We start from the raw sequence: 24,560 nt of genomic DNA, 5'->3' as shown, positions 1-24,560 counted from the left end.
AAAAAGCTCTCAGTAAACTAGGAATAGAAGGGAATTTTCTCAACTTGATAAAATACATCTATGAAAAGTCTATAGAAAACATCATACTTAATGGTGAAAGTGCTTTCCCCCTAAGATCAGGGACAAGGCAAGAATGTCTGCTCTTGCTATCTCTTTTTAACTTTCTGCCGTAGGTTTTAGCTAATGCAAAAAGGCAAGAAAAAGAAATAACAGGCATCCCATTGAAAGGAAGAAGTAATTCTGTCTTTATTCACAGATGACATGATTGTCTATGTAGAAAATTCTATGAAATCTACAAAAAAAAGCTACTAGAACTAGGAAGTGAGTTTGGCAAGATTGTATGATACAAGATCTATACACAAAATCAATTGTGTTTCTATTTGCTAGCAACAAAATCAGAAATTGAATTTTAAAAAGCAATACCATTTACAATGGCATCAAAAAATATGAAAAACTCAGGGATAAATCTGACAAAAGATGTGCTAGACCTATACACTGAAAACTATAAAGTATTGCCAAGAGAAATTAAGGAAGACCTAAATAAAGAGTTATACCGTTGGGGCCTGCCTCGTGGCCTAGCGGTTAAGTGTGTGCGCTTGGCTGCTGGCGGCCCGGGTTCGGATCCCTGGCGCACACAGAGGCACTGCTTGTCAAGCCATGCTGTGGCGGCATCCCACACAAAGTGGAGGAAGATAGGCACAGATGTTAGCTCAGGGCCAGTCTTCCTCAGCAAAAAGAGGAGGATTGGCATGGATGTTAGCTCAGGGCTGATCTTCCTCACACACACAAAAAAGAGTTATACTGTGTCCATGGATTGCAAGAATCAATATTGTTGAGATGTTAGTTCTCCCCAAATTGATCTACGTATTTAATGCAATCCCAATCAAAATCCCAGCAAGCATTTTTGGAGGTACAAATTGATAAGTTCATGTGGTCCATTCAAGATGGGCAGATCTGCTGCTTTTGCACCAGGCTTGGGGGCCGCACACTCAGATCCAGCCCCTTAGGGCCCCTCTCAGCTGCAGTGCGGGGTGCCTGTCACATCCTCAAAGTGCTACAAGTGGAGAGCACTTCCCTCCGCTTTGGGGAAGCCCTCTGATCACATCACATCCTCTTGCACTCTCAGGGGCTTTCTACCTTCTCTGCTTCTGTTTTCTCTTCCCTTACGAGCCACTACCTCCTGGATGAGCTTAGAAAAGCTGTCCTCAATGGGCCTCAATGGATTAGGATTACAACATCCAATTCTACATGGAGAGGTAGGGTGGGGAAGGGAGAGCCCAAATCATTCTTTTTTCCTATCAATACTCCCTTTTCGTGATAAAATGTTTGTTTTAAAGAAACAAATGGGAGGATAAAGGATAGTTTATTATTATTATTATTATTATTATTATTATTATTATTGTTATATTTAATATCCCAATTTGGCAAAGCTAAACGTTAGCAACTCTGATGTTCCCCTAATTTTTTCTGAAGTTTTACCTCTCAGCAAGTCCCCAAACTGGAAACGCTTGCTCTCTCAATGGGTGAGGAGTGACTTGTGGCATTCTTTGTTGAAGGGGATTGAAGAGACTCACACATCTACAAAAGATCGCAAGGCTGAATATTTTTTTGTACAAACATAAAACCAAGGTGTATCAAGATAAGAGACTTCGAAGTGGTAAGTGGTAAGGGAGTGGTCCTTCTCCCCTACCTGGTGGGTGGAGCTGGCCCAGCACCCCGGCAGCAGTGGTGGGAGTGAGGGGAGTGTGCGAGCGGCTCCGAATGATACTTGAGTGTTGATAAATCCATGGAAACTTGGAATCCCATGGACGCCAATCCTAGGTTGCCTTGGAGAGAGCTCTGCCTCACAAAAGACACCCGTCTGTTTAGTGGACACTTGCTCTGAGAACGGGCAAGAGGTGGGACTGGGACGACCTGGCTGACCACCTCCTGGTCCCCAGGAAGCCCTGGCTGCCGGGGTGACAGGAGGTTCCTGCCTTCCTGTGGCATTTCTCAAAGTTCTCACCAGTCTCCAGCCGAGGGATTTCTCAAGGGGAATGTCTGCTTTGGGTGAACTTTTGGGGTCTGAGACCGCCTGAAACTTGCTGCTCTCTACTCCCCAAAACCTGGGCACAGAGCCCCCAGAGCTCAGATCCAGGGGCTTCCTCTTTACGCAGAGAAGGTAAGTGGCGCTCACCCCTACCCAGGCGTCTCGGGCTGGCACCTTCTGGTGAGTCTCCTTTGCTTCTTCAGAGGGGCTCCCCCTTGCCCAGCGCCCCCCCCCCCAGCGCCCCCCCCCCAGGCCCTCTAGGGTCTCTCTGCAGGGCATTCCTGAGCAGTTCTCGATTGAAAAGCCCTGGTGGGAGTGAAATAGGTTCTGTCATTTCAGAAAGCTGTTAGCAATGGGTCTCAGTAACTTCACAACGGTTCACACTCTAGGGCCTGGCACTTCCACATATGCAGATCCTTCTCAGAGAAATCTCCAAATGCAGATAAAGCCTTGTGCAAAGATTCACTGTGCTGTTATGTTTCTTGTTAATAGCAAAAATAGAAACAAATTAAATATCTAGTGAGATAGAATTGAAATAAATTGAAGCACATTGATATGATGAAATATTACACACCTGATAAACATTTTATTTATAAAAGGTTTGTAAAAACATGGAGAAATACTTATGATATAATAATTAAGTGAAAAAAGCAGGATATAAAGTTGTACGTACAAAACATTTGTAAAAGAACACCAGCAAATGATGTGGAGAAAAAAGACTGGAAGGAAATACAACAAAATGCAGTAATGACTGTCTCTGGGTAATGGCGAGACTCTGGGTGACCTGTTTTCTTCTTTTCTTCCCCCATCTTTCTAAGTTTTGTATACTGAGCAACCTCCCATTTCACTTTTTAAAGAAAGTAGAAAGAGAAAAAATAATAGTTCTGTAATTCTACCCCCCACACTCACCTCCCCCCTCCAGGGAGCCAGACTCAGGGTCACCTTCAGGTTCCCCTTAGGTTCCTACTCTGTTCTCTCTCCTTCGAGTCCTGTACTCACTCCTTCCAATGTGCCCCTCACCTGGGCCTGGACTTGGGCAGGCCCTGGAAAGCCCCGGGATGGGTCATGGTGTCGTGGGCACAGCAGCCATTATAGAGGGCAGGTGGGAGACCCCACACACCAAATGTAGACTCAAAGCTGGAAGGACCTGAGAGTCCAACAGGCCCACTGATTCTCTAACTCGAGTATTAGAATCACTGGGCTCTTGTTAGAAATGCAGAGTCCTGGGCCCAGCCCCAGAGACGGTTTTGGTAGGTCTTGGTGGAGCCCAGGAATCACATTTTTAACCAGCTTCTTGAAGGACTGGGATGCAGGTGGTTCACAGCCACGCTTCAAGACATCTGAATCCAGTCTAACCCCAGCATGCTCCCTCCTCACCAGCTTATGCAGGAGAAAGTGGTGCTGAGTATGAGGCTGGAAGGAAGGGAGGAGAAGGTGGGGTGAGAGGGGGTGGGGAGGCCTGATGCTGGGCACCCGGGCCTAGGGGATTTCCTGTAGCAGATACAAATTCAGACCAGATCTCCTGAGGCCTGCCTGGCCCTGGTGAGGGTCCAGTGGCTGCCCTCCCTGCCCAGGGATGTGAACATATTATGGAGGTCCCAGCCTCTGCTGGAACTGTGAGGCCACCACTGCAGGCTCCGGGGCTGACAAAGGCTTCCAAGTCAGGCAGGGGCATGCAGGAGGAGAGCCTGGGGAGGGTGGAGGAGAGCCCTGGAGTCTGGCGGGTGAACTCTGAAGCTGTAGCAGAAAGCTTATCTGAGTTAGTGCAAATCCAGCCATTCAGATTCACAGCAGGCCTGGCCTGGAGGGTGGTCTGCCGCTAGACTGAGACGAACTTTGAGAAGCCAAGCTCCTCCTCAGACACGTGGCAGGGAAGCCCTGGGATGGTGTCCCCCTCTGGGTCGTGCAAAGAGGCTTCGTCTTCCTCTGAAGTCTGTAAAGACAACAGTGGGGGTTGAAAAGCAGAGCCCAGCTGAGGGGTCTCCAAGTAGCTGCTGGGTCCATCCCAGCCTTTTCCACAGTTCCGGGCCTCTGCCCATCTGAGGGGCACAGGAACTAGGTTCTCCTCCCCAGAACCCCCCGACTCTGATTCATGCCCACCACCCCCATCCACCCATCCCCTGAGAGAGCATCCTCATGGCCTCAGGCCAGGTTCTGGCTGCAGATGTTGGAAACCGGCCAGCCCAGAGATCTTTAAGCTGTGACTCCTGACAAGCTATTAAGAATTTTCTGGATCAGGGAAAAAGAGGATGTAAGCTCAACATCCCTGGTTTCTTGAGTGAAATGGCCTAAGCCCATGGTTATGATGGGGTAGGTGGGTGGACACGGGGGAGCAGAGTTTGGGGAGCGGATGCTGAGGAAAGAGCCCTCCCTCACTTCCCTGCATTGTAAGAGGAGCCAGGCTAGGTGGCTCCGGACCCCCCGGGCCCTCTGTCCCACCTGGCTTAGGCACCGGATCTCCGTGCAGGGACTGGAGGAGGGCTTGGGGCTGGCATGAGGCCCAGTGGGCCCTGCAAGGTTGATCACGGTGTACTCCGGGACCCCGCCGTTCTGGAGCGGCTGAAACAGAGACGGGTCAGAACAGGCCGTTCTTGGCAGCAGGGATGGTCTGTGAGTGGAACAGGAGGCGGGAAATGCAGGAGGGGTGGGCAAGGGGAAGAAGGCGGGCTTCGGAGTCAGAGCCCTTCGGCCAAGTTTCCTAGTCTCGCCCTTCGGTCAAGCTTCCTAGTCTCGGGGGACCTTGGACAAGCCACCTAACCTCCCTGAGGCCCAGCTTCATCAGCTGTAAATGGGGACAAGAATCCTTCCCTCAGGGTTACAGTGAATATTCACGACAATGTTTTATCACTCAACAACTGGGAACTCCCGGAATGATTCATTCGTTTTCAGTATTGTTATTTCTATCCTTTAAGCAGAAAGAACGCGCAGGCTGCAGGTTCTTTGTGACAGGCCCGGAGACAGCAAAGCTGGACGCCTCAAAGACTCACCGAATCACAACACAGAAAAAAGTCTTAGGAGATTATAGTCTGAGCAGTCGCTCTTTGATCACTGAGGAAACTGAGGCCCAGGGGAGAGAGGTGGTAGTCCAGAGTGCGTGGGGAAGCCCATCTCCAGCCCGGGGCCGGGCTGTCCCCATAGGTCCTCAGGTCAGAACGCCAGGCTCCTCCATGTCCCGCCCCATTGTCCTGGCAGCTGGGCAGAGCAGAGGCTGGAGCCGGCCCCCAGCCAAGTCTCCCAAGTGCACAGCTGCCCTGAGGTGCCCTGGCCAGCAAATCCTATGGCCCTATGGGCACTGAAGCCAAAGAAAGAAGCTCCCATTTTCTGGACACCTAGGAGTGTCTCATCTCACTTGTTCCTAATCACAATCTGTGAGAAGGGAAACCGAGGCTCAGAGAGGTGATGTAACTTGCCAAACGTCACACAGCTGGCAAGAAGCTGAGCTGGGACTTGTATTCACAACTATTTGACCTCAGACCGAAGCTCTTTTCCTACACTATGCTGCCATCCTGACAGGGCATGCCGCACACTTCTCTTTGTCTCCGTGTCTCTTGTCTACCAACTGGGCCCCTGCTTTTGTCAGTACCCTCACCGCAGGGGATGGGGGCAGAGGTGGATGTCTGAGCCATCTCTGGTGACACCTTCAGTCTTACAAGATAAAACTCAGAGCAGAATTTCTCGGAGGAGAAGTGACTGGGGGGCTGAAGGGACAAGGGAATGAGGGCAGGGGGAAGGAGATTTCACAAATGCTGTCACTCATGGCCTTTGGCCCTCCCAGCCCTGCCTATGGTGAGGACATGGCGGAGCTGGGCTGGAGTAGAGGACCCCCTGACATCAGGTCCATTTCCCATGAATCCCATATTTACAGCTTTGTGATTCAGTCAAAACCCAGCCACTGCTAACCACTGACCACCAGCAGCCATGGACGTATCCCCTACTCAAGGATGACCAAATTTGAGGAAAGAACCTCATGGGGCAGAGACCAAACCACACATGTAGGCAGTGGCCAGGACCACGACCCTGTGTCCAGTGTGGGTCTCCATCTCTCATTGGTTCCTCTGCCACACTGTGGACAATCAGAGGCATTTTCTGGGTTGATGGACACGCAAGATGAGAGCCTCTGCTTCTAGACACTGGAAAAATAGTAGCAAAGATGTCGCAGGGAAGCCTTGGGAAGCGTGTCGCGTCCTGATCTTAGCCCAGCTCTCCCACCTGGGCCCTTCCAGGAGTCAGGGGCCACGGCCATCCCACGTGCATGGCCCGAGGATGGGTTTCTCTCCCAAGTCTGGAGAGAGTCTTGGTCCCAGGAGCTGGCTCCATCCCTCAAGCCCCTGGCCTTCAACGTGGAGGGTGGAAGGAGCACAGGGCGCTGCAGCCAGCCCCGCGGACCGAGGTCAGTTTCCCTGGTTCTGCCTCTTTCAGGCTGGGTTGCTGTGGGAAAGTTATTTATCCTCTCTGAGCCTCTATTTCTTATTCTGTAAGGAGGAGGAAATAATAATACCTAGCTCATGCGGGGGTAGAAGATTTAATGACATAGGAAAGCCCCTGGCACACAGTAGGTGTTCAAGAAAAGGATACATGGAGAGCTTCTAGCAATGGCTCTCTGGGGAAGGAAAATGCTGGTCTGACCCCTAACACTTCCCTCTGAGTTTTCACATCCCCCTGGGGCTCTCTGGCAGAGCGAGTTGAGTGTCCTCTTCCGTCTTTGACCTGAATGTGGGCAAAGAAAACCCCAAACCCTTTCAATTCCACCTCCAGACTCTGCTAAAAACTACAGAGAAGCCAAAAGGGAAATAAACAAAAAAAAAGCAAATTTTCTCAACTGGCCATATTCCCAGGGTCTTCCTCTGACCTTCTCCATCCTTCCCCCGACAAGGGGCCGCCCCCTGCCAGCCCCTCTGCCTGCTGGCCCTGCGCCCTTTCCTGTCCCTCCCCCAGAGCAGGGGCCTCAGGTGGGCAGCGGTCCAGGTGAGCTGGAGGGCAGCAGTGCAGGGAGAGGGGCTGGCACGGGCACTCTTGGCCTCCCCATGGCGAGCGGAACAGAGGTTCTCCCTCCTTCCCCAGCCCATCTTCTGGAGTGGGTGGGGGTGAGCCCCAGGAGGCAGAGCCAGGAGGCTGGGCTCTGGCAGTGGTAGTGGCGGTCTCCATGACTTTTCCCACCTTTGGCCTTGTTGAGCTTCCTGAGACAACAACAGCTGCTCTCTGAGCCAGGGCCCAGCGCCCCATTCCCCCTCCAGCCCCTCCCCTAGGGATCGGGCCTGAGTCTTTTGTCCTTGCTGGCGCCAGGAAAGAAGGTGATGGTAGCCCCCGCTTCCTGCTCTCATGGTTAAGGGAATCAAAGTGGAGGCATCTCAGTAAACAGCTGAGGGAGGAAGGGCCGGGGTGGAAGGCTGGGGGCGGCAGGTGGGCTTAATTCTGCAGCACTCTCTGGAGGAGTGCTGGCGTGGGAAGGGATGGTCTCTCCTTGCAGGGGTCAGGGAAGGGCCCTGAAGCAGGCAGCCTTAAGGCAGGTTCCTCTCTCCAGGAAGATGAGGACAGGGACTCCCATTCCTTCTACCCCCTGGTCCCGAGAGCACCACCCTTGGCCTGGGTCTCAGGGTAGCCATGCCACCTTGGTCTCAGAGCCAAGGAAAGCTCAGAGAAAACATTAGGGTGTTCCAGAAAGAGGAGAGATGGGTCCTGCTCTCTATTTGGGCCACGACCTGCTATGTGGCCTTGGGAAGACTTTTACCCTCTCTGGGCTCAGTTTCCTCTTCTGCAAAAGCAGACTAGAGTCTGAAGTTGTCATACTCTGGTGTGCTGTCAGAATCCCTGGAGGCCATGTTTTAAATTCAGGTTCCTGGGCCCCCCAGAGGTTTCTGCTAGGATTGGCAGGGTGTATTTCTAACAGGCACCCTGCCAGGTGTTCTGAAGGAGGTTTTGCACCAAACTTAGAGAAAGGCTGACTAGATGACGTCAAAGGCCCCCTCTGGATCCAGCTCTGATGTTCTCTCACGGGCAGAGGGCACTGGGCCTGGGACGAGCCCTGCCTGGCACCTGGTGGGAAGTCAGGGAGAGGAGGGGCATTCTGCCGGCTCGCAGCCTGAAGGGCTGATCTTGGGGCTCACACAGATTCCCCGGAGGTGGGAAGCAAGCCCTGCCTCGAGGTAGGCTGTGGAGGACCAGGTAGGGAGACACAGAGGTGGGGCCCAGGCATCTTGACGTCCAGCCCCACGGGGATCCAACCTTGGGCTTTGGTCCGCCTCCTTCCTTACCGAGTCTGAGAGGTGGACCTTCTCATTCCTCTGTGTCTCCGTGGCCAGTTGAGCTGAAAGAGACCGGAAGGAGCACCTTGAAGCCAAGAGTAGCTAGGAGTAGCCTGCAGCTGCTCCCGCAGCGGTGGATGGGCCCCCTTGCACCTGGGAGTGGGTGCTTCGCAGAGGGAGCTGGCAGGCAGATTGGGCAGAGAAACCCCTTCCAGCTCAACCCCTTGGCAATGACCCAGCATTCTGAGATCAGTACCTGGAAATCCCCTGTGTGGGCTGGAAACCGGCTAGGGAAGAAATTCTGTGTGCTAAGGTCGTTGCTTCTTAAACCTCAATGTGCATACAAGACCCTGGGAAATTATATTAAAACGCAGATTCTAATTCAGTGGGTGGGGGTTGGGGCGTAAGAGTCTGCATTTCTAATAGGCTATTAGGGGATGTCACTCCTGCTAGCTGGGGACCACAATTTGAGAGGCAAGGTGCCAAGAGGCTCTGAGGTGATGGAGATGCTCCCATCCTGTGTCCCCATCCCCCCGCCCCCGACTCCTCTGAGGGGGCCTGGGGACATGGGCAAAGCTGACAGTTCTTCCTGGGGACCACACAGGGAGGAGTCGGGATGCAGGCCCAGGATTCCCCCACAGCCACCTGCACTGGGACAACATTGCCAATTTGCAAAGCGCTTTCACACACATTTCCCTGGTGCCACCGCTTCCTAGCCGTGCAAAGACAGAGCAAGCTGCTTAACTGCTCTGTGCCTCAGTTTCTTCCCCTGAAAAATGGGGGCACTTGTAATAAGTAGTTCCAAACTCCACAGGATGGAGGAGATTAAAGGAGATAAAAGCAACGTAAGCCACACAACAGTGCCTGGCCCATGGTGGCTGCTATTACCGTTATTTCAGTTAACCCTCTTAATCTGTGCCGTCCGGCACAGGCGCCACAAGCCGCACGCGGCCACTGAACACTGGAAATGTGACTACTCCAAGTTACACAGAGTTTCCAAGACTCAATGAGAAAAAACGAATGTAGAATGTGTATCATTAATATTTTTATATTGATTCTATGTTGAAATGACAATGTTTTGGATATCTTGTGTTAAGTAAAGTATATTATTAGAATTAACTTCACTAGTTTCTTTTTACTTTTTTTCACGTGACTACTAGAGAATTTTAAATGTCACATGCAGCCTGTATTCTGTTTCTGTCTGACGTATATCTGAGGAAGCTGAGGCTCAGGGAAGTTAGGTGATTTGTCCAAGGTCACACAGCTAAAAAGTGGCAGAGCTGGGATTTGAACCCAAGCCTTGAAAGGGGCTAAGCGCCTCTGGAGACCCAGGGGCAGATGTGGGGCCACAGTGTCTGTCCTGCGCAAGCTCCAGTGCTCAGTCCTGCACTCCTCCGTATAGTCAGTCCCCATGCAAGGAGCTGCACCTGCAGAGACTGGTCGTGGATTCGCTGGGATCGACAAGGCGAGAAGGGACTGACTGATGAGCTCCACCAGACGTGAGCAAGCCGAGAGCCCCCCATTCTCCCGCTCCTGCGTTTGAATTGTTTTTTCCTAACGTTGACTGCCCTGTGGTTCCCTCAGAAGGGAGGAACAGGGCTCCTGACGCCCACATCTCAGACAGACACACTGACCCTCAAGGCCTCTCTGGGGAGGTGGGGAGACCGCAGGTGGCAGTGAGGTCCCTGGTAGAAAGCCTCCCATGCCCTCCCGTCTACCTCTGCTCACCTTCCTTCCTCCACCGGAGCATGTAGTTGCCAAGGGCAGCCAGGCCTGCGGCCAGCAGAAGGCTCAGCAGCACCAGGACCGGGGCCAAGATGTGGACCGTGGGGGTGGACACCCTGCGGGTGAGATGGAAGGAGGCCAGCGCTGTCACCAGACATCAGCGGGCATGCTGTGCCCCATGGCATTCTCATTCTGCGTCCCAGCCACGTCCCTGACGTTCCCAAGGAGATCAGAGGGCACCGGGGCCCACAATATCTGCTCGGTCCCAATGGAAGGGACCTCAGCCCCCACTGCCAACTTGGGAGGCACTTTCAGCCGAGTCTGAACTCGCCAGCAGTTACTCGGATGTCAGTACTTGAGTGCAGCTACAGATAACCCTCAAGAGCCAATCCTTCAGGCTGGGGCTCCAGGTGGTAAGAAAAAAATAATTTTTTTTTTTTTTTTGTGAGGAGATTAGCCCTGTGCTAACATCCGCCAATCCTCCTCTTTATTTGCTGAGGAAGACTGACCCTGGGCTAACATCTGTGCCCATCTTCCTCCACTTTATATGGGACGCCGCCACAGCATGGCTTGACAAGCAGTGCGTTGGTGCGTGCCCGGGATCCGAACCGGCGAACCCCGGGCCGCAGCAGCGGAGTGCGTGCACTTAACCGCCTGCACCACTGGGCCGGCCCAAAATAATTTTTTTTTACTTCATATTTTCATGTAGCGACTGAAATAAAGAGTCTGGGTAAAGGTTAATAAAGGAGTCTATTTGATAACCAGCGTGAAGAGTTGGAACCCTGGGAAACAGTTTGACAGCGTGCTCTGCCGGAACAGCTTCGGGGTGTGAGTTAAGTGTAGCTCACGTCTCTTCCACAGGCAGAGCACGTGCAGGAAGAGGAAAAGAAAAATCTTTACAACTAGAGTTCATATGTGCCAAGAAAAAGGGACAGAGAACATGTGGGCTTTTCTCTAGATTATACATTGAAGTTAGCATAAACAAGAATTCCTCGGTTATACATCAAACAAGTTCAGAGACGCTGATGTTATCTGTGTGTAGAGGGAGGCAAGGACCAGGGTCGTTCATGAGTTCCTCAATCTCTAAGAAATGCAGCCGGGGCATGTGAGAGCAAGTTCCCCTTTATCTCTTCCTGTCGTGGATCTGCCCAGCTAGCGACGTCAGACGTGAGGTGTGGGGATGCAAGGTCATTTGACACAAGCTGAGGATGGCCGGCACGGCTGCCTCACAGGCCAGCGTGGATTTTATTGTACTGACTTAAAGCCTATGCAGTTTGCTTGCTAGATTCGCCTGTTAGACCAGGGAGAGGCGTCCCACATCTGCTTGGCATGGGGTCCAGTGCAAAGTGGACAGGCAAAAGCTACTGAATTGGGGTGGCTATCCCTGAAGCTGAAGCAGGGAGAGAGGTGGGGACTGGGGCCATGGTGGACCCTTCACCTTGGTGGACCCTTCACCTTGGTGGGCCCTTCACCTTGGTGGGCCTGCATGTCCAGGCAGGCAGCAGGGCTGCTGGCCCCTGAGTGTAGGTTGTTCACCGCTCAAGGGCCCTGCTGAGAGGGGAACGGGGACTGAATCTGCCCTCTGTGCCGCAATCTGTGGCCATGACAAGAAGCTGTGTTTGCCTGGAGGAAGGAGTGTTAGGTTCTTATTTGCTCAAAGGCACCTCATGGTTTGGTGATGGCCTGAAAGGTGCCCTTGGTCACCTGGGGCTCACCTGGACTTGGAGCTGCTGCTGCTGGGGACAAGACTGGTATCCTCTGCCGAGGTGGAGTCCAGTTCTGTGGCTGGGTGGGAGGTCCCTGCATGAGGAGAGGTGGCTTCGTGAGGAGAGGTCACTGCGTGAGGAGAGGTCGCTGCGTGAGGAGAGGTCGCTGTGTGAGGAGAGGTCTCTGCGTACAGAGAAGTCGCTGCGTGAGGAGAGGTCGCTGCGTGAGGAGAGGTTCCTGCGTATAGCGAGGTTCCTGCGTGCTGGGACGGGGAGGGCCCTGTGAACGGAGAAGCCTCGGGCCCTGTCTTCCCCTGCTTGGCTGTGGTGACTGTCGGGTGAAGACCAGGAGAAGCTACAAGTCCAAAAGCAATGCCTTAGCACCTTCTCTGACCTTTGAATCCCAGCAGCCCCAGACCTCTGACCCTTGACCCCTGAACCCTAGCCTCCCTGGGACCAACGTCTCAGAACATCTGCAGCTAAAGGACACCCCAGGAAGCAAACAGAGGCCTAGATGAAGCTATTGTGAGCAAGTAGACCATACCTCTGCCTCGCCCCAGGCCTCTGCATGGCTTCCAGCCTTTTCGTGCCGGCAGCCTGTCCTCTCCCTGGGGAGGGGCAATCACAGCCCCTCCCTCCTCCAAGACCCATTCCAGAGACCACTCAGCAGATGCCTTCCTGCCCTCCCCCTTCAGTCCTGGCCAATTGTCACCTCTGCCCTCACCAGAAAGTCCTCATGTCACCATCACATGCCCACCCCACCACCTATGCCTCGGTGAGGCCTTGACCTCCTTCAGCAGCCACAAGGTGTGCAGGGCGGGGTGCCAGGGACTGTCTAGAGGGCCCGGGGAGCCTGCAATTCCTCAGCTGAGAGTCCAGCTCCTGGCTGTGAGCGCCAGAAAGCGCGGTGTCTGGCACCAGGCAGGCATTCACTGGAGGTTTCTTTAAAAAGGAGTTGGGGGGGCTGGCCCCGTGGCTTAGTGGTTAAGTGCGCGCGCTCCACTACTGGCCGCCCGGGTTCGGATCCCAGGCGCGCACTGACGCACCGCTTCTCCGGCCATGCTGAGGCCACGTCCCACATACAGCAACTAGAAGGATCTGCAACTATGACATTCAACTGTCTACTGGGGCTTTGGGGAAAAAAAAGGAGGAGGATTGGCAATAGATGTTAGCTCAGAGCTGGTCTTCCTCAGCGAAAAGAGGAGGATTAGCACCGATGTTAGCTCAGGGCTGATCTTCCTCACAAAAAAAAAAAAAAAAAGGAGTGGGGGAGGGACAGGAAAACGGTTCACTCACTCAACTCTGGGGGCTGAGTTTGCCAAGCTTTTGCCTTGGGCTGGAGGCTCGTTGTAGCAAGAGGCTGGAAGGAGGGCCTGGGGGAGGCAGGACAGCAGGGCTCTGGAGGGAAGGGAGAGGCTGGTCTCAGGGAGGCCAGGATCACTGCTCTGAGCAGATTTCCTGCCCTAGGAGCAGCCAGCAGCTTGCCCACCCCCACCCCCACCTCCCCTCAGAGCATCGCCATCTTCTCTCCTCAGCCACTCAGGAGCCGTGGATGGCAGATTTCAGCTGACTGCTGGCCGTCCCCTCCTGCAGTCCCCCTGGCTTCCCCCTCAGCTCAGCCCTGCTTTTCTTGTCCCCCAACTGCCCACCAGCCTGTGCTTTCCACGCCACCTTCACGCCAGCGCCAGTTACGTCTCTAAAATACATACTGGATCTCATCGCTCCCTGCTTCAGAACAGCCAGTGGCTCCCCGTTGCCTATAAGCTGAAGTTCCAACTTTTTAGCCTGCCCTTTGAGGACTTTAAACTCAGACTTCAACCCACCCAGTCAGCTTCACCTCTTCCCCACCTGGTGCGCAGCCCTACAGAGTCACCTCTGTTCCCACGCAGTGAGCCTCTGGCCCGCCTCCACCACTTTGACATGCTGTTCCTCTGTGTGTGATGCTTTTCCTTTCCATCTCTGCCTAACACACTTCTTTGTGTGCTTCAGTGCCGGCTCAAAAGTCAACTCCTCCATAACGCCTTCCATGGAAGGAGCAAATCCCTGCCTTCTGCGTCCCCACGGCTCCCTCTGCACCGCCGGGGGAGCTGACGCCCAATCAGGCTGAACAAGCTGTTTCCCGGGTCTCCCGCTAGGCTGGGACCCCTCAAGGGCAAAACGCTTGTTCTCTGTGCCCAGCACAGTGTGGCCAAACCCCCGGAAGTCGCCGAGCTCCCGACTCCCCCACGTCCATCTGTCGCCTCCTTCTGATTCGTGCCATCCAGACTCTCTCCCTCTCTCTGCCACTCTCTATTCTAATGCCAGGTCAGTTTTTCTGAGTAAATGATCAATCTTCTGCAGATAAAGAGAACTTATTTTTTCCTTTCTAATACTTATACTTCTTTATCTTGTCAGATGTCATTGCCTAGGGCCTCCAGGCAGTGATGAACAAAAGAAATGAGAGTGGGTCCTCTTCTCTTGTTCTGACTTCCCTAGAAATTCTTCGTTTCCCCAGACTCAGTGGTATGCTGGAGATGGCTCGCACTGGCTGGGGAGGGCTGAGTGTTAGTTTCTCAGGGATTTTGTGAGCCCGTTATTAAACTGTTGGTGGCTGGAAACTGGCCACGGCAGAGGCATTTACACTACAGAAACTGGCAAACACTACAAATCAGAGCTTCCCCTGCCAGTTGTTAAACATTCCCCAGCACACCACTGCCGTTAGCCTTCTTTATTTTCAAAATCCCAAGTGTCATTAGAGAGAGGCCAACAAGTTCTGATACAGGAGGAAAACATAATTATGCATATATTATACACAAATAAATAATTATAAATGAAGGTAAGAATAAAAACAGGAGAGCTTCAGATACAGGTAAAATTGATCACGCTAGGTAAAAACGAGGTCTGAATACTGGTAAGAATAGGAAGAGATCAGAGACTCTTGTAAATAATGGAGAACAAGTTCAGTGTGGTTTTGATGCTGCTGTTATTATTTGGTGAGGTTACCTTTATTTCCTTGAATTAATTGAAAACCCATGGATGATGGGGACCTGGCAGTGGGCATGGGCCTGGGGATGGGATGGGTCCCAGCTACAGGGCCAGGAGAGGGAAAGACCAAACACCAAAGCCAGAAACGACCTGCATTTGAATCCTCACCACTTCCTGCCGTAAGACTTTAGAGAAATTGTTTCCTCTCTGGGAGCCTCAGTCCCCATCTGTGAGATGGGAACAAAGACCTATCTCACCCTCACTAACTGACAGCCTGGGGCTGCCCATCCCCCTGGGCCTCTCTGGCTTCTCTCTCCTCAGCTCAGCAGGTCCACGTGGGACTCGGGCACCCAGAGAGATGCTCCATCCCCAGCCCGACCCCGTGGCTCCAGCCCCAGCCCTCTAGAGTCCCCGAGCTCCACAAGGCCCTCTGAGGCTGGTTCCCAGGCACTCCTTGCACCTGTCCTCATACTTGAAGCTCTGGGGAAGAGGAGGCCAGAAGGGAGAGCCAAGGCCACAAGCAGGGTGAGGCCAGTGTGGCCACGGCAGGTGACGCTGTGGAGCGGGTCCGGGATGCAGCCATGGCGGGCTCAGCCTGAGGAATCCTTAGGAATATCTCTGACTCCAGGGAGGAGTCTTTTTTGTTCTGTGGGATGTCCATCTTGTCCCCAGCCCATGGCAGTCTCTCCCACATCTGGGCAGAGAGGAGAGGCACTGAGCATGGAGTCTGACAGGTCTGAGTTCCATCCCGCTCTGCCCCCGACTAGTGCTGTGACCTTGGGCAGCAGGAGTGAAAGAGTAGCTGAGGCTCGGGCCACACCAGGTGCGCCCCAACCGCAGCTGAGCATCATCTCACTGAGTCCTCGAGACCCCCGATGAGGCTGGTGCGATCATTACGCCCCTTCGTGACAGGGAAACTGAGTCCACCACTGATCACCTACCCACCTCTCCCTCTCCCTCTGCAGCTCCTGGCCCCCAGCCGGGGAAGGAGAGACACGTGTTACCTGGAAAGACGAGCAGAGAGACCAGGGAAGTCCAATCAAAGCCCAGTCTTTCGGCCCCACACCAGTACTTCCCCGTGTCCTGCAGGGTGAGGTTCCTCATGGTCACGGTGAGCTTGAGCTCCTGGGGGCTGTCTCGGATGGACACCCTGCCCTCCGAGCTCTCCTGGCCATCTTCTTCTGCATAGATAGTGCCAGAGCAGTGGGAGATCAGGATCCTTTTCTCCCTGCACCAGTATTTCTTGCGCTCCCTCAGCTTCTCCTCGTAGGTGCACTGCAGGGACACGGTGTCGCCTTCAAATCCACGGACCTCCTTCGGGCCCTTCAGGGCTCCATAACCTGAAACCATAGCAGGGATGAAGGTCAGAATTCCCTGGATTCAAGTACCAGGGTCAAGACCACACAGCCCTTCTGGGGGCAGCCCTGTAAGAGCTGGTACTCCCCTCCCCTACTGGGGGACCTTGGGACCGGGCCACAGCTGTTTGCCTAACCCTGGCGTATTGAAGGGAGGTGGTAGAGAAGCTCTAGATTCAGACAGCCGGGAGTTCGAATCCCAGCACTGCCACTCAGTAGCTGTGTGACCCTCGAGAAGTTGCTTGACATCTCTGGTCCTCTGAGTTTTCTCATCTATAGATGACAATAATGTCCTATTTCATTGAATTAAGATGCTATCATATGTAAGAGCCACAATAACTTTATATGCCACTAACAAAAAACATTGTCAATTGAAAACTGACATCAGTTATAAGATGCATCCTGATTTTTTATGTTAAAAGGTAAAAAAAAAGAAAAGCAGGCCTGTGAACTGATGAAATGGGATAATTCTTTATCTCTTGGGGTTGTTGTGAGCAATATAGCAGAGATTCAAGAAATATTTGCTGAGTTTAAGATGGCAACCATATAGGGGTGTCTTGTCTGCCTCCAGGCTTGGCCAGAGTAGGGAAACGAAGATGAGAGAGGTAAAGCTTCTCTCACAGCCACCTAGCCGTGAAGGGGCTGGTACCCACAGGTCTGGGAGAAGAGCTGGCTCTGGGTTCCAGAAACAGCAAGGGCAGCCCCGCTTGAGGGCTGGGGCGGGCGAAGCCTGCAAGGATCCCGCAGCGGGGCTGGGTCACAGGCACATGCGCTTCGGGGAAAGAAAAGGTTGGTTCAGGAGGTCGTCTCTCTGCAGACCCAAAGGGCGAGCTTGGGCGTGAGCCCCACATCCCTCCACCACGCGCCCAGCCCCATCTCACCTGGCAGCACGAGGCAGCCCCACAGCAGGACGAGGGGCCGCATGGTGGGCACTGGACACGCGGAGCACACGCCAGGAACTGGGAGCTTTAACTTCCTGCAGATGCGCCAGATCAGGACAAGGAAGGGAGGGGAGGGGCCGTGAGGGTCACTCCTCCGCGCGCCCAGCCCGGGGAAGCGCCTCTGCCGTTCCCTTAACTGACCCTCGGTGCTCACCTCCCCCTCCCGGCCTGAAAACCCACTGGAGCGCTCCTCCCACAGCCGTCCCCCTTCCCGGGGGTCTTAACCAGGTCCCTGGCCATGCGCCCCGGGCGGGGGGGGGGGGGCGTTCTGTGCGTAGAATTCAGGGAGTCCATGAATTTGGATGGGGAAAAATTACATATTGACTTTCACTACCCATTAAAAATTACATATTGACTTTAACATTTGTGTTTTCCTTCTATTATGAGCGTTAGTTGTGTCTGTCACCGATACAAATCACTTACACCAACACATCAAGTTGTCGCAGATAGCTCGAAATATCGAGTATCTCCTTAGTGCTTGGAAAATAATTAGTTACTAGACTTGCCACTATTTAAATCGCTAATAAAACACATTTATCACTATATTACACAATTATAAATATTTTGATAAGCACTTCAATATTATTGGTTTTCTCTCATGTGTATGTATTTTATTTTACATACGTAAAAGACCATTACCCTGAGAGGGGACCCATAAGTTTCCCCCAAGTGGAGAATAGCCCAAAGTGGTCCATGGTCCAAAGGTTAGGGGCCCCGGCCGCAGGGCCCACTGCGCCCTCCTCCCCCATCACCTCCGGCAGGGCGCAGTACCGCCCTTGGCCACAGGGCGGCGGTGCAGGCGGGGTGATGAAAGCTGTGGGGCTGGGCTGAGCGGGTTACCGGAGCCACCGGCAGGCGGCGCTGCAAGGCTGGTCTCCCCAGGCGCGCTGAGCTGTCTTGGCCCTTAAAAGAGTGAGTGAATTCGCGGTTTCCCACCTCAGAATCGAATCCTCCTGGAAAGGAACAAAACAAACATGCACACTAGAGGGAGCCCTGACACATCGTTTTCCAAAATAGCTCTGTCGGGTTTTGTTTTCCTGATTGCCAAGTTCATACAGGTTGTAAGCAAAATTTTACACAATACAGAAATGTAAAAAAAAAAAAAGATAAAAAAGAGTGGGGACGTTTCCTGTAATTCGCCTCCTCCCTTAGAAAACCATTTTGGCATATATGCTTCCATATCTACAGGTGGAATTTTACCCACTTGGAGGGTTAATAGTTGAAGCATGAACTCAGTGGTTCTGGGAGGGGAGACCGTGCATGAGGGTGTGATTCTGGTGATGTGGGGAGATGTGTTTTACTTTCACAGTCATGGGGGGCACTGCTGGCATTGAAGGCGCAGGGACAGAGATTCGCGTTGGTGAAAACCATGTTACCATGATCTCAGCCCAGGACCTGACCCCGGTCACACGTTCGGTTTACAAAAGGTAATCAAAAACACAGGTTAAAATAATATTTATTCTAGCGTTTGATAGTATATTTCTGCTCTTTCATTTTTTTTGTTCTTATGAGAATAATTTCCGATCTTCTTACTTTTCTTAAATCCTGACTTATTTCTTATAAAGCAGGGCAAGTGTCTGACGCTTCGTTATGTTTTCTAGTGTCACGGGGCCTGAGCACTGACGTTTCGAAATATGTGCTAATTTGGTTACAAATTGTTTTCCTTTTAGTCTTCCTCGCTATTACAACTCAGGCATTATATTGTGATTTTTAAAAGTTAAGTGTGTGGGAAGGCAGATTACTTATTATCCTCATTTCAGGAGAATAGAGGAAGTGTTCCCCCAAATTTTATTTTTAGGAAGAGGGTGTTGGGTCTCTTATGCATCCTCCCTGCCCTCTTCATGCCTACGTGAGGTCCCTCCCTCCACCCTCCCAGCCCCACACCCAGCCAGGAGCTAGGCCTGAGGACGCCGTTAGAGACAGGTCTTCCAGGCCCAGAAGTGGTGCAAGAGTTGGGGAGAAGGGCCAGAGTGAGGCGCTGGCATGGGCCTTGCAGCTGGTGCTACTGCAAGGGGTATATAGGGGCAACGGATAGACCCCCCCCTGGGGGGGTCGGGGATCTGAGAGGAGAGGACACCTGTGTCCTGCTTGCTACCCAGAGTACTGGGAGGTGCCCTGCCATCATAGGACAGCAGTGGGGCAAAAGGCTCCTGGACCTGTGAGCTCGTGGCCGCCTCCTCACATCCTCCTGACATCCGTGTGCCGGAGAGTGGCTTGGCTGCGCCTGCAGGTGCTGTGGCTGGGACGAGCGGCTGGGCAGCAGACACGGGGAGGAAGAAACAGCCACCCTGGAGCCTGCAGGAAGTCGGAGAGCCCGGCGGATGCCAGCACGGGCAGACAGTGACGCAGGCTGCCCCTGCTTCTCTAGGCCTGATGGTAAAGACCTCCAGGACCCAGAACCACCTTAGGGAGAAGGGAGGGCCGGGGAGAGCCTTGAGGAGATTGTTTATTCTGACTTACCTGAGAAAACCCGATTGAAACGTAAGTCCCAGCTGCAGGGTGGGGTTTAGAAAGGCCTGTTACAAATGGCTGGATTTCGTCGTTTCTTATGGCTGAGTAGTATTCCATTGTGTATATATACCACAGCTTCTTTATCCATTCGTCCCTTGATGGGCACTTAGGTTGCTTCCAAGTCTTGGCTATTGTGAATAAGGCTGCAATGAACACAGGGGTGCATGTACCTTTGCAAATTGGTGTTTTCAAGTTCTTTGGATAAATACCCAACAGTGGAATAGCTGGATCATATGGTAGTTCTATCGTTGATTTTTTGTGACAACATGGATGGACATTGAGGGTATAATGCAAAGTGAAATAAGTCAGAGGGAGAAGGCCAAATACCGTATGATTTCCTTCATTAAGTAGTAGATAATAACAACAATAAACAAACACATAGGGACAGAGATTGGATTGGTGGTTACCAGAGGGGAAGGGGGGAGGGTGGAGGGTGAAAGGGATAATTCGGTACATGTGTGTGGTGATGGGTTGTAATTAGTATTTTGGTGGTGAACATGATGTAGTCCATGCAGAAATAGAAGTACAATGATGTACACCTGAAATTTTGCAATGTTATAAACCAATGTTACTGCAATAAAAAAAAAAAAAAAGAAAGATTTGTGCGTAGAAGCCAGCAGAGCATACCGGAGTACTGGGAATATGGCAATCATGTAACAAGGATTAGATTATGAGAACAGATTTGATGCTTTACAGGGTAATAATTATTTTTTTTTACTGACTACAACATAGATAAAATGATTCTATGTGTTTAACAAAAAAAAAAAAAAAAAAAAAGAAAGGCCTGTTAGCAGGACAGACAAAATCTGGCCAAAAAAGGGCCCAGCTCGACAGGTGCCACTTTGTTACCCCGGTTCAGTTTCCCTTGGGTTTGGACTTGCTTGGACTAAGTCACTTCCGCTGATCTGGGATGGTCATTTGCTTCCCTTAAATCAGGGTTTCTCAACATCAGCACTATTGTCATTTTGGGCCAGATAATTCTTTGCTGTGGGAGGCTGTCCCCCCACAATGTCCCCGCATTACAGAATGTTTAGCAGCACCTTTGGCCTCTACCCATTAGATGCCTCTACCCACTCTCTGCCCCCACCCCCAGTTGTGACAATCAAAAATGTCTGCAGACATTGTCAAATGTCCCCCTGGGAGGCAAAATTACTCTGGGTTGGGAACCACTGCCTTAGATGATGAATGAATCTATGAAAACAATAAAAGTGGAGTAAGTTGTGTTCATACAGGTGCAGTAAGAAGGTCTTGGATACAGGAGAGTGGGCTTCCTAACACAACTCCAGAATTAGGCAGACTTTATGCAGCCATAGGCAGCGCCAGAAAACTGCAGGCCTCCCCCCACAGTGGGGCTGGGGCCGTCCATGTCACACTCCAGGTGAGGAGCAGCAGAGCAGAACACACACCCTCTGCAGGCGAGCCAGCTCCCAAGGGAAAGGGAAGAAAAGAGGGCTGGATGACGCATGCCTGTTTTCTCTTTCCAATTCATCCATCAAATACACGAAGGTGTGGAGCGAGACCAAGGGTGTTACACCAGTGGGGCTCTCTCCTCATGGAAGGACGCATCAGGAGGGGGTAAGATGTGTCCCCAACAAAGATGGGTGAGCCACAAGCTGGAAAGAGCCTGGATCCCCGAGTCACCCCTTGGCAGAAAGCTGCCCCGACAGCTGCCAAGCCTGCAGCAGCCTCCGGTGAACAAGCAGACTTTTGCGTGTTTACGGCTGAGACTCTGTGGTTAGTTTGCTGCTGCGGCGAAGCCTAACCCGCCACAAAGTTTCTGTTTTCTCGTACACGGTCCATCCTCTGTTCTACCGACAGCTCCCCCATCCCCAGCAAGTTGCAAACTCAATTTTTCAACTTCCTCCGCTGGAACAAATTTGAAAACTCCTTTCAAGATTTTTATGTTGACTGCTTTAAGGATTTTTTACTTTTAGGAATGACAGTGAAATGATGGGGGAGGGCAGCCGTGGAAGATGACGTAATTAGGACCATCCTCCCTCAGAAGCTGGATGAAATAGCATATATTTTAAAATCTTCTCAAAAACATTGAAAGCTGAATGCAATGTGGTAACTTGGATCAGATCCCAGAACAGAGAAAAGATATTAGTGGAAAAACTAGTGAAATACTAATAAAGTCTGGAGTTTAGTTAATAGTAATGTACCCATGTTAATTTCTCAGTCATGACAAATGTGCCAAGGTCATGTAAGATGCTAACGCAGGGGGAAACAGATAGAGGGAAGGATATTCAGGAACTTTCTGCACTACCTCTGCAACTCTTCTGTAAATCTAAAATTATTTCAAATATAAAGTTTATTTAAAAAAAAAAAAAAAGCAGTGAAGAGCTAACAAGAGCATGCGGGATTACCAGGTCGAGGTCTGCAGGCAGAAACCCAGAAAGTGAGCATGCGAGGGGCCTTTGTCCTGGGGAGCACTTACTGATTCAGAAGCAGCAGCTCAGGGCATGAGCCTGGAGTGGGGGCCTCAGGGGGTAGATGTGGTATATGTTTCTTAATCCCTTTAGGCTAGGACCCCAAAGGGCCGCACTTTGGGAGAGGGGTGAATTGCAAATAAACCAGGCCACCGTGGACTTTCACTCAGCTTCCTGTCATTTAGGTGTCCCCGGAAACTTCAAGCTTTGAACTTGAATTAAAAATGGTCCTGGTCTGGTAGCACCCTCCCTACACCTACCCCCCAGGTACCTTAAAGATACCAGTGGAAAATCCTTTCTGGAGGAAAAGGGTATCAGCCTAAAATTATTTTAAAGACGTTTTTCAGGGGCTGGCCCGGTGGCGCAGCGGTTAAGTGCACATGCTCTGCCTTGGAGGCCCCAGCGCTCGCAGGTTCGGACCCCAGGCGAGCACTGACGCACCGCTTGTCAAGCCACGCTGTGGAGAAGTCCCATGTTAAGTAGAGGAAGATGGGCATGGATGTTAGCCCAGGGCCAATCTTCCTCAAAAAAACCCCAAAAACCTGTTTTATCAAATACAACTCAATATACCATCAAAGATACCAGCTGTGTGGGGAGACAAGACTCCATAAACGAGAATGAGCAGAAAGCTAACAGCAGAAACAGCCATGGAGACTCTAGGTATCAAAAAAAGCAGGACCAGCCTGCACACAACTGTTCTGACTATGTTCAAGGAGGTAAAAGTCAAGCCTGAAATCTTTGGCAGGGAATTGGAAAGTATAAAAAACGACATAGCAGATTTGAAAAAGAATGACATAAAATTCTATAACTGAAAGAATACGATAATTAAAATTAAGAATCCAGTGGATGAGTTTCAGGTTAGACACAGCTGAAATGACAACAGTGACCTGGAAGACGCATCAGGAGAAACTGTCCAGAAGGAAACAGAGACACCAAAGGACAGAAAATGGGGAAGAGAGGGTAAGAGAAGTGGAGATTAAAGTGAGAATGTCGAGCATATGTTTTATTGGAGACCCAGAGTGAGAGAAGACAGAGGATGTGACACAGCCAGCAGCAAAATAAATAATTGCTGAGAATGTTCAGAATGTGAAGAAACACAGCATGTGTTCTTTAATACGTATGTGTGTGTGTTTATAATATTTGGGGTACTAAAGCCTGTGGCCAGGGGCGTGGACCCCTCTTGCCCGGTCCAAGGGAGGTATAGTACGGACACTTGATGGATGATGAAGGTAGCACAGGAGAGTAATGGGGGAAGGATGGTCTTTTCAGTAAGTAGCATTGGGTCATGTAAGTACCCACATGGAAAAACTATAAGACTTGATCCCTGCCTCCATCACACACAAAAACCATTTCTAGGTGGATTATAGAACTAAATGTATGGGGCAAAATGATAAAGCTTTTCAAAGATAATATAGCATATCTCACGGGCTCGGGGTAGGGAAAGAGATCTTAAACAAGACCCGAAAAGCACAGACCACAGAGGAAAAGACTGATAGGTTAGACTGTGTTAAAATTAAAAATTTCCTCAAAAGACACCATGAAGACCAAAAGGCACACCCACAGAGTGGGAGAAAATATCAGCAACACACATCACAGATGATAAGGATAAATCGTAAAAAAAAGATAACGTTGAGTGAAAGAAGCCAGGCATACAAAAGACATATTGTGTGATTCCATTTAGAGGAAGTTTAAAAACAGACCATACGAAGCGGTATTGTATTGTAATATACATACTTAGACGGTAAAACCAGAAAGCAGAAGTGATTACTATAAAAGTCAGGGTAGTGGTTGTCTCTGTGGGAAGATGCTGTGACCTGGGAGGTGCACACGGGAGCTTCTCAGGCTGGCAGAGTTTATTTTTTCATCAAGTGATGGCTACACAGGTGTTCACTTTTGACTAATTTGCGACGTTGTCTTGTTTATGCACTTTCCTGTGTGCACATTCTATTTCACACACACAAAATTTTTTTTTTGAGGTGGGGTAACAAAAACAAGAAACAACAGGAAAAGTTAGAAATCTCCAAAAAAAAGTAGTTACAGTACTTTCCCTGGTTTGCACTGAGATGTAAATGAACTGAGCCCACCTTCCCTCAGACTCTCCTGACTCACCGTCCTGAAGCGTGTCTGGGAGGCAGCCCATTTCTTCTCTTGCAATTATTCCCGGTTCCCTTTCCCTTCGGTGTCTGGGCTGAATGCCAAACCAAACGATGCAGACCTGTAGGCTGAAGCAGATTCTGTTACCTCTTTGAGGATCGTTGACATTCTTTTCCAGAGCATGCTTCCTATATTCTCCTCTCCCTGTGAAGATGGACCCCCCAGATCATTCATTCCTCTGGCCTGGATCTCCTCTTCCTGTTTCATCTGCAGCTGCCCTGACCGGTGCATTGTGACTAAGTCCCAGCTGGGTGAGGCGGCCCCTCCCTGAGCTTCTAGCCATCTCTGCCACCTCTGCTCTGAGTCACCTTCTTTGTGCTGGGGGCAGCCCAGTCCCCAGCCCTCCAGCTCTAAACCCTCACTCACTCAAATATTTCTCTCTGCTTGCTTTTCCTTCTGACCTGCTTGCCCAACTCTCCCCTGAGCTAAAGGACATGTCCATACAAACATTTTAGTAAATATGGCTGAATCGTCTTCCAGAAAGTTTGCACCAGATACACTCTT

General features: G+C 51.3%; 1 protein-coding gene and 1 long non-coding RNA gene across 7 annotated transcripts; both read right to left on the bottom strand.

Annotated features, from left to right (window-relative positions):
- Nucleotides 1–2,933: 2,933 nt before the first annotated feature.
- Nucleotides 2,934–17,018, bottom strand: CD300LG (CD300 molecule like family member g). 6 transcript variants are annotated; one of them, XM_014789061.2, is made up of 8 exons: nt 16,903–17,018; nt 15,671–16,006; nt 12,999–13,100; nt 11,712–12,057; nt 10,000–10,112; nt 8,281–8,333; nt 4,469–4,588; nt 2,934–3,962 (listed from the first exon to the last, which is right to left on the bottom strand). In XM_014789061.2, exons 1-8 carry the CDS (start codon nt 16,943–16,945, stop codon nt 3,849–3,851), a joined length of 1,227 nt encoding a protein of 408 aa, XP_014644547.1. In that variant the 5' UTR covers nt 16,946–17,018; the 3' UTR covers nt 2,934–3,848. The 6 variants fall into 6 exon arrangements, with proteins under 6 accessions (XP_014644547.1, XP_087297366.1, XP_087297365.1 ...); XM_087441240.1 differs by having other exon boundaries at nt 11,712–11,796; XM_087441239.1 differs by lacking the exon at nt 12,999–13,100.
- A 638-nt stretch (nt 17,019–17,656) lies between these two features.
- LOC147915041 (uncharacterized) lies at nt 17,657–24,272 on the bottom strand. Its single transcript, XR_015554740.1, has 3 exons — nt 24,012–24,272; nt 19,423–19,616; nt 17,657–17,915 (listed from the first exon to the last, which is right to left on the bottom strand). It is a non-coding gene; the product is annotated as an uncharacterized LOC147915041 (long non-coding RNA).
- Nucleotides 24,273–24,560: the final 288 nt, after the last annotated feature.

Source organism: Ceratotherium simum, chromosome 16 (assembly GCF_057802395.1).
Source record: "Ceratotherium simum simum isolate JZ-2026a chromosome 16, ASM5780239v1, whole genome shotgun sequence".
Lineage (NCBI taxonomy): Eukaryota > Metazoa > Chordata > Mammalia > Perissodactyla > Rhinocerotidae > Ceratotherium > Ceratotherium simum.
This window is presented reverse-complemented; position numbering and strand designations above follow the sequence as displayed.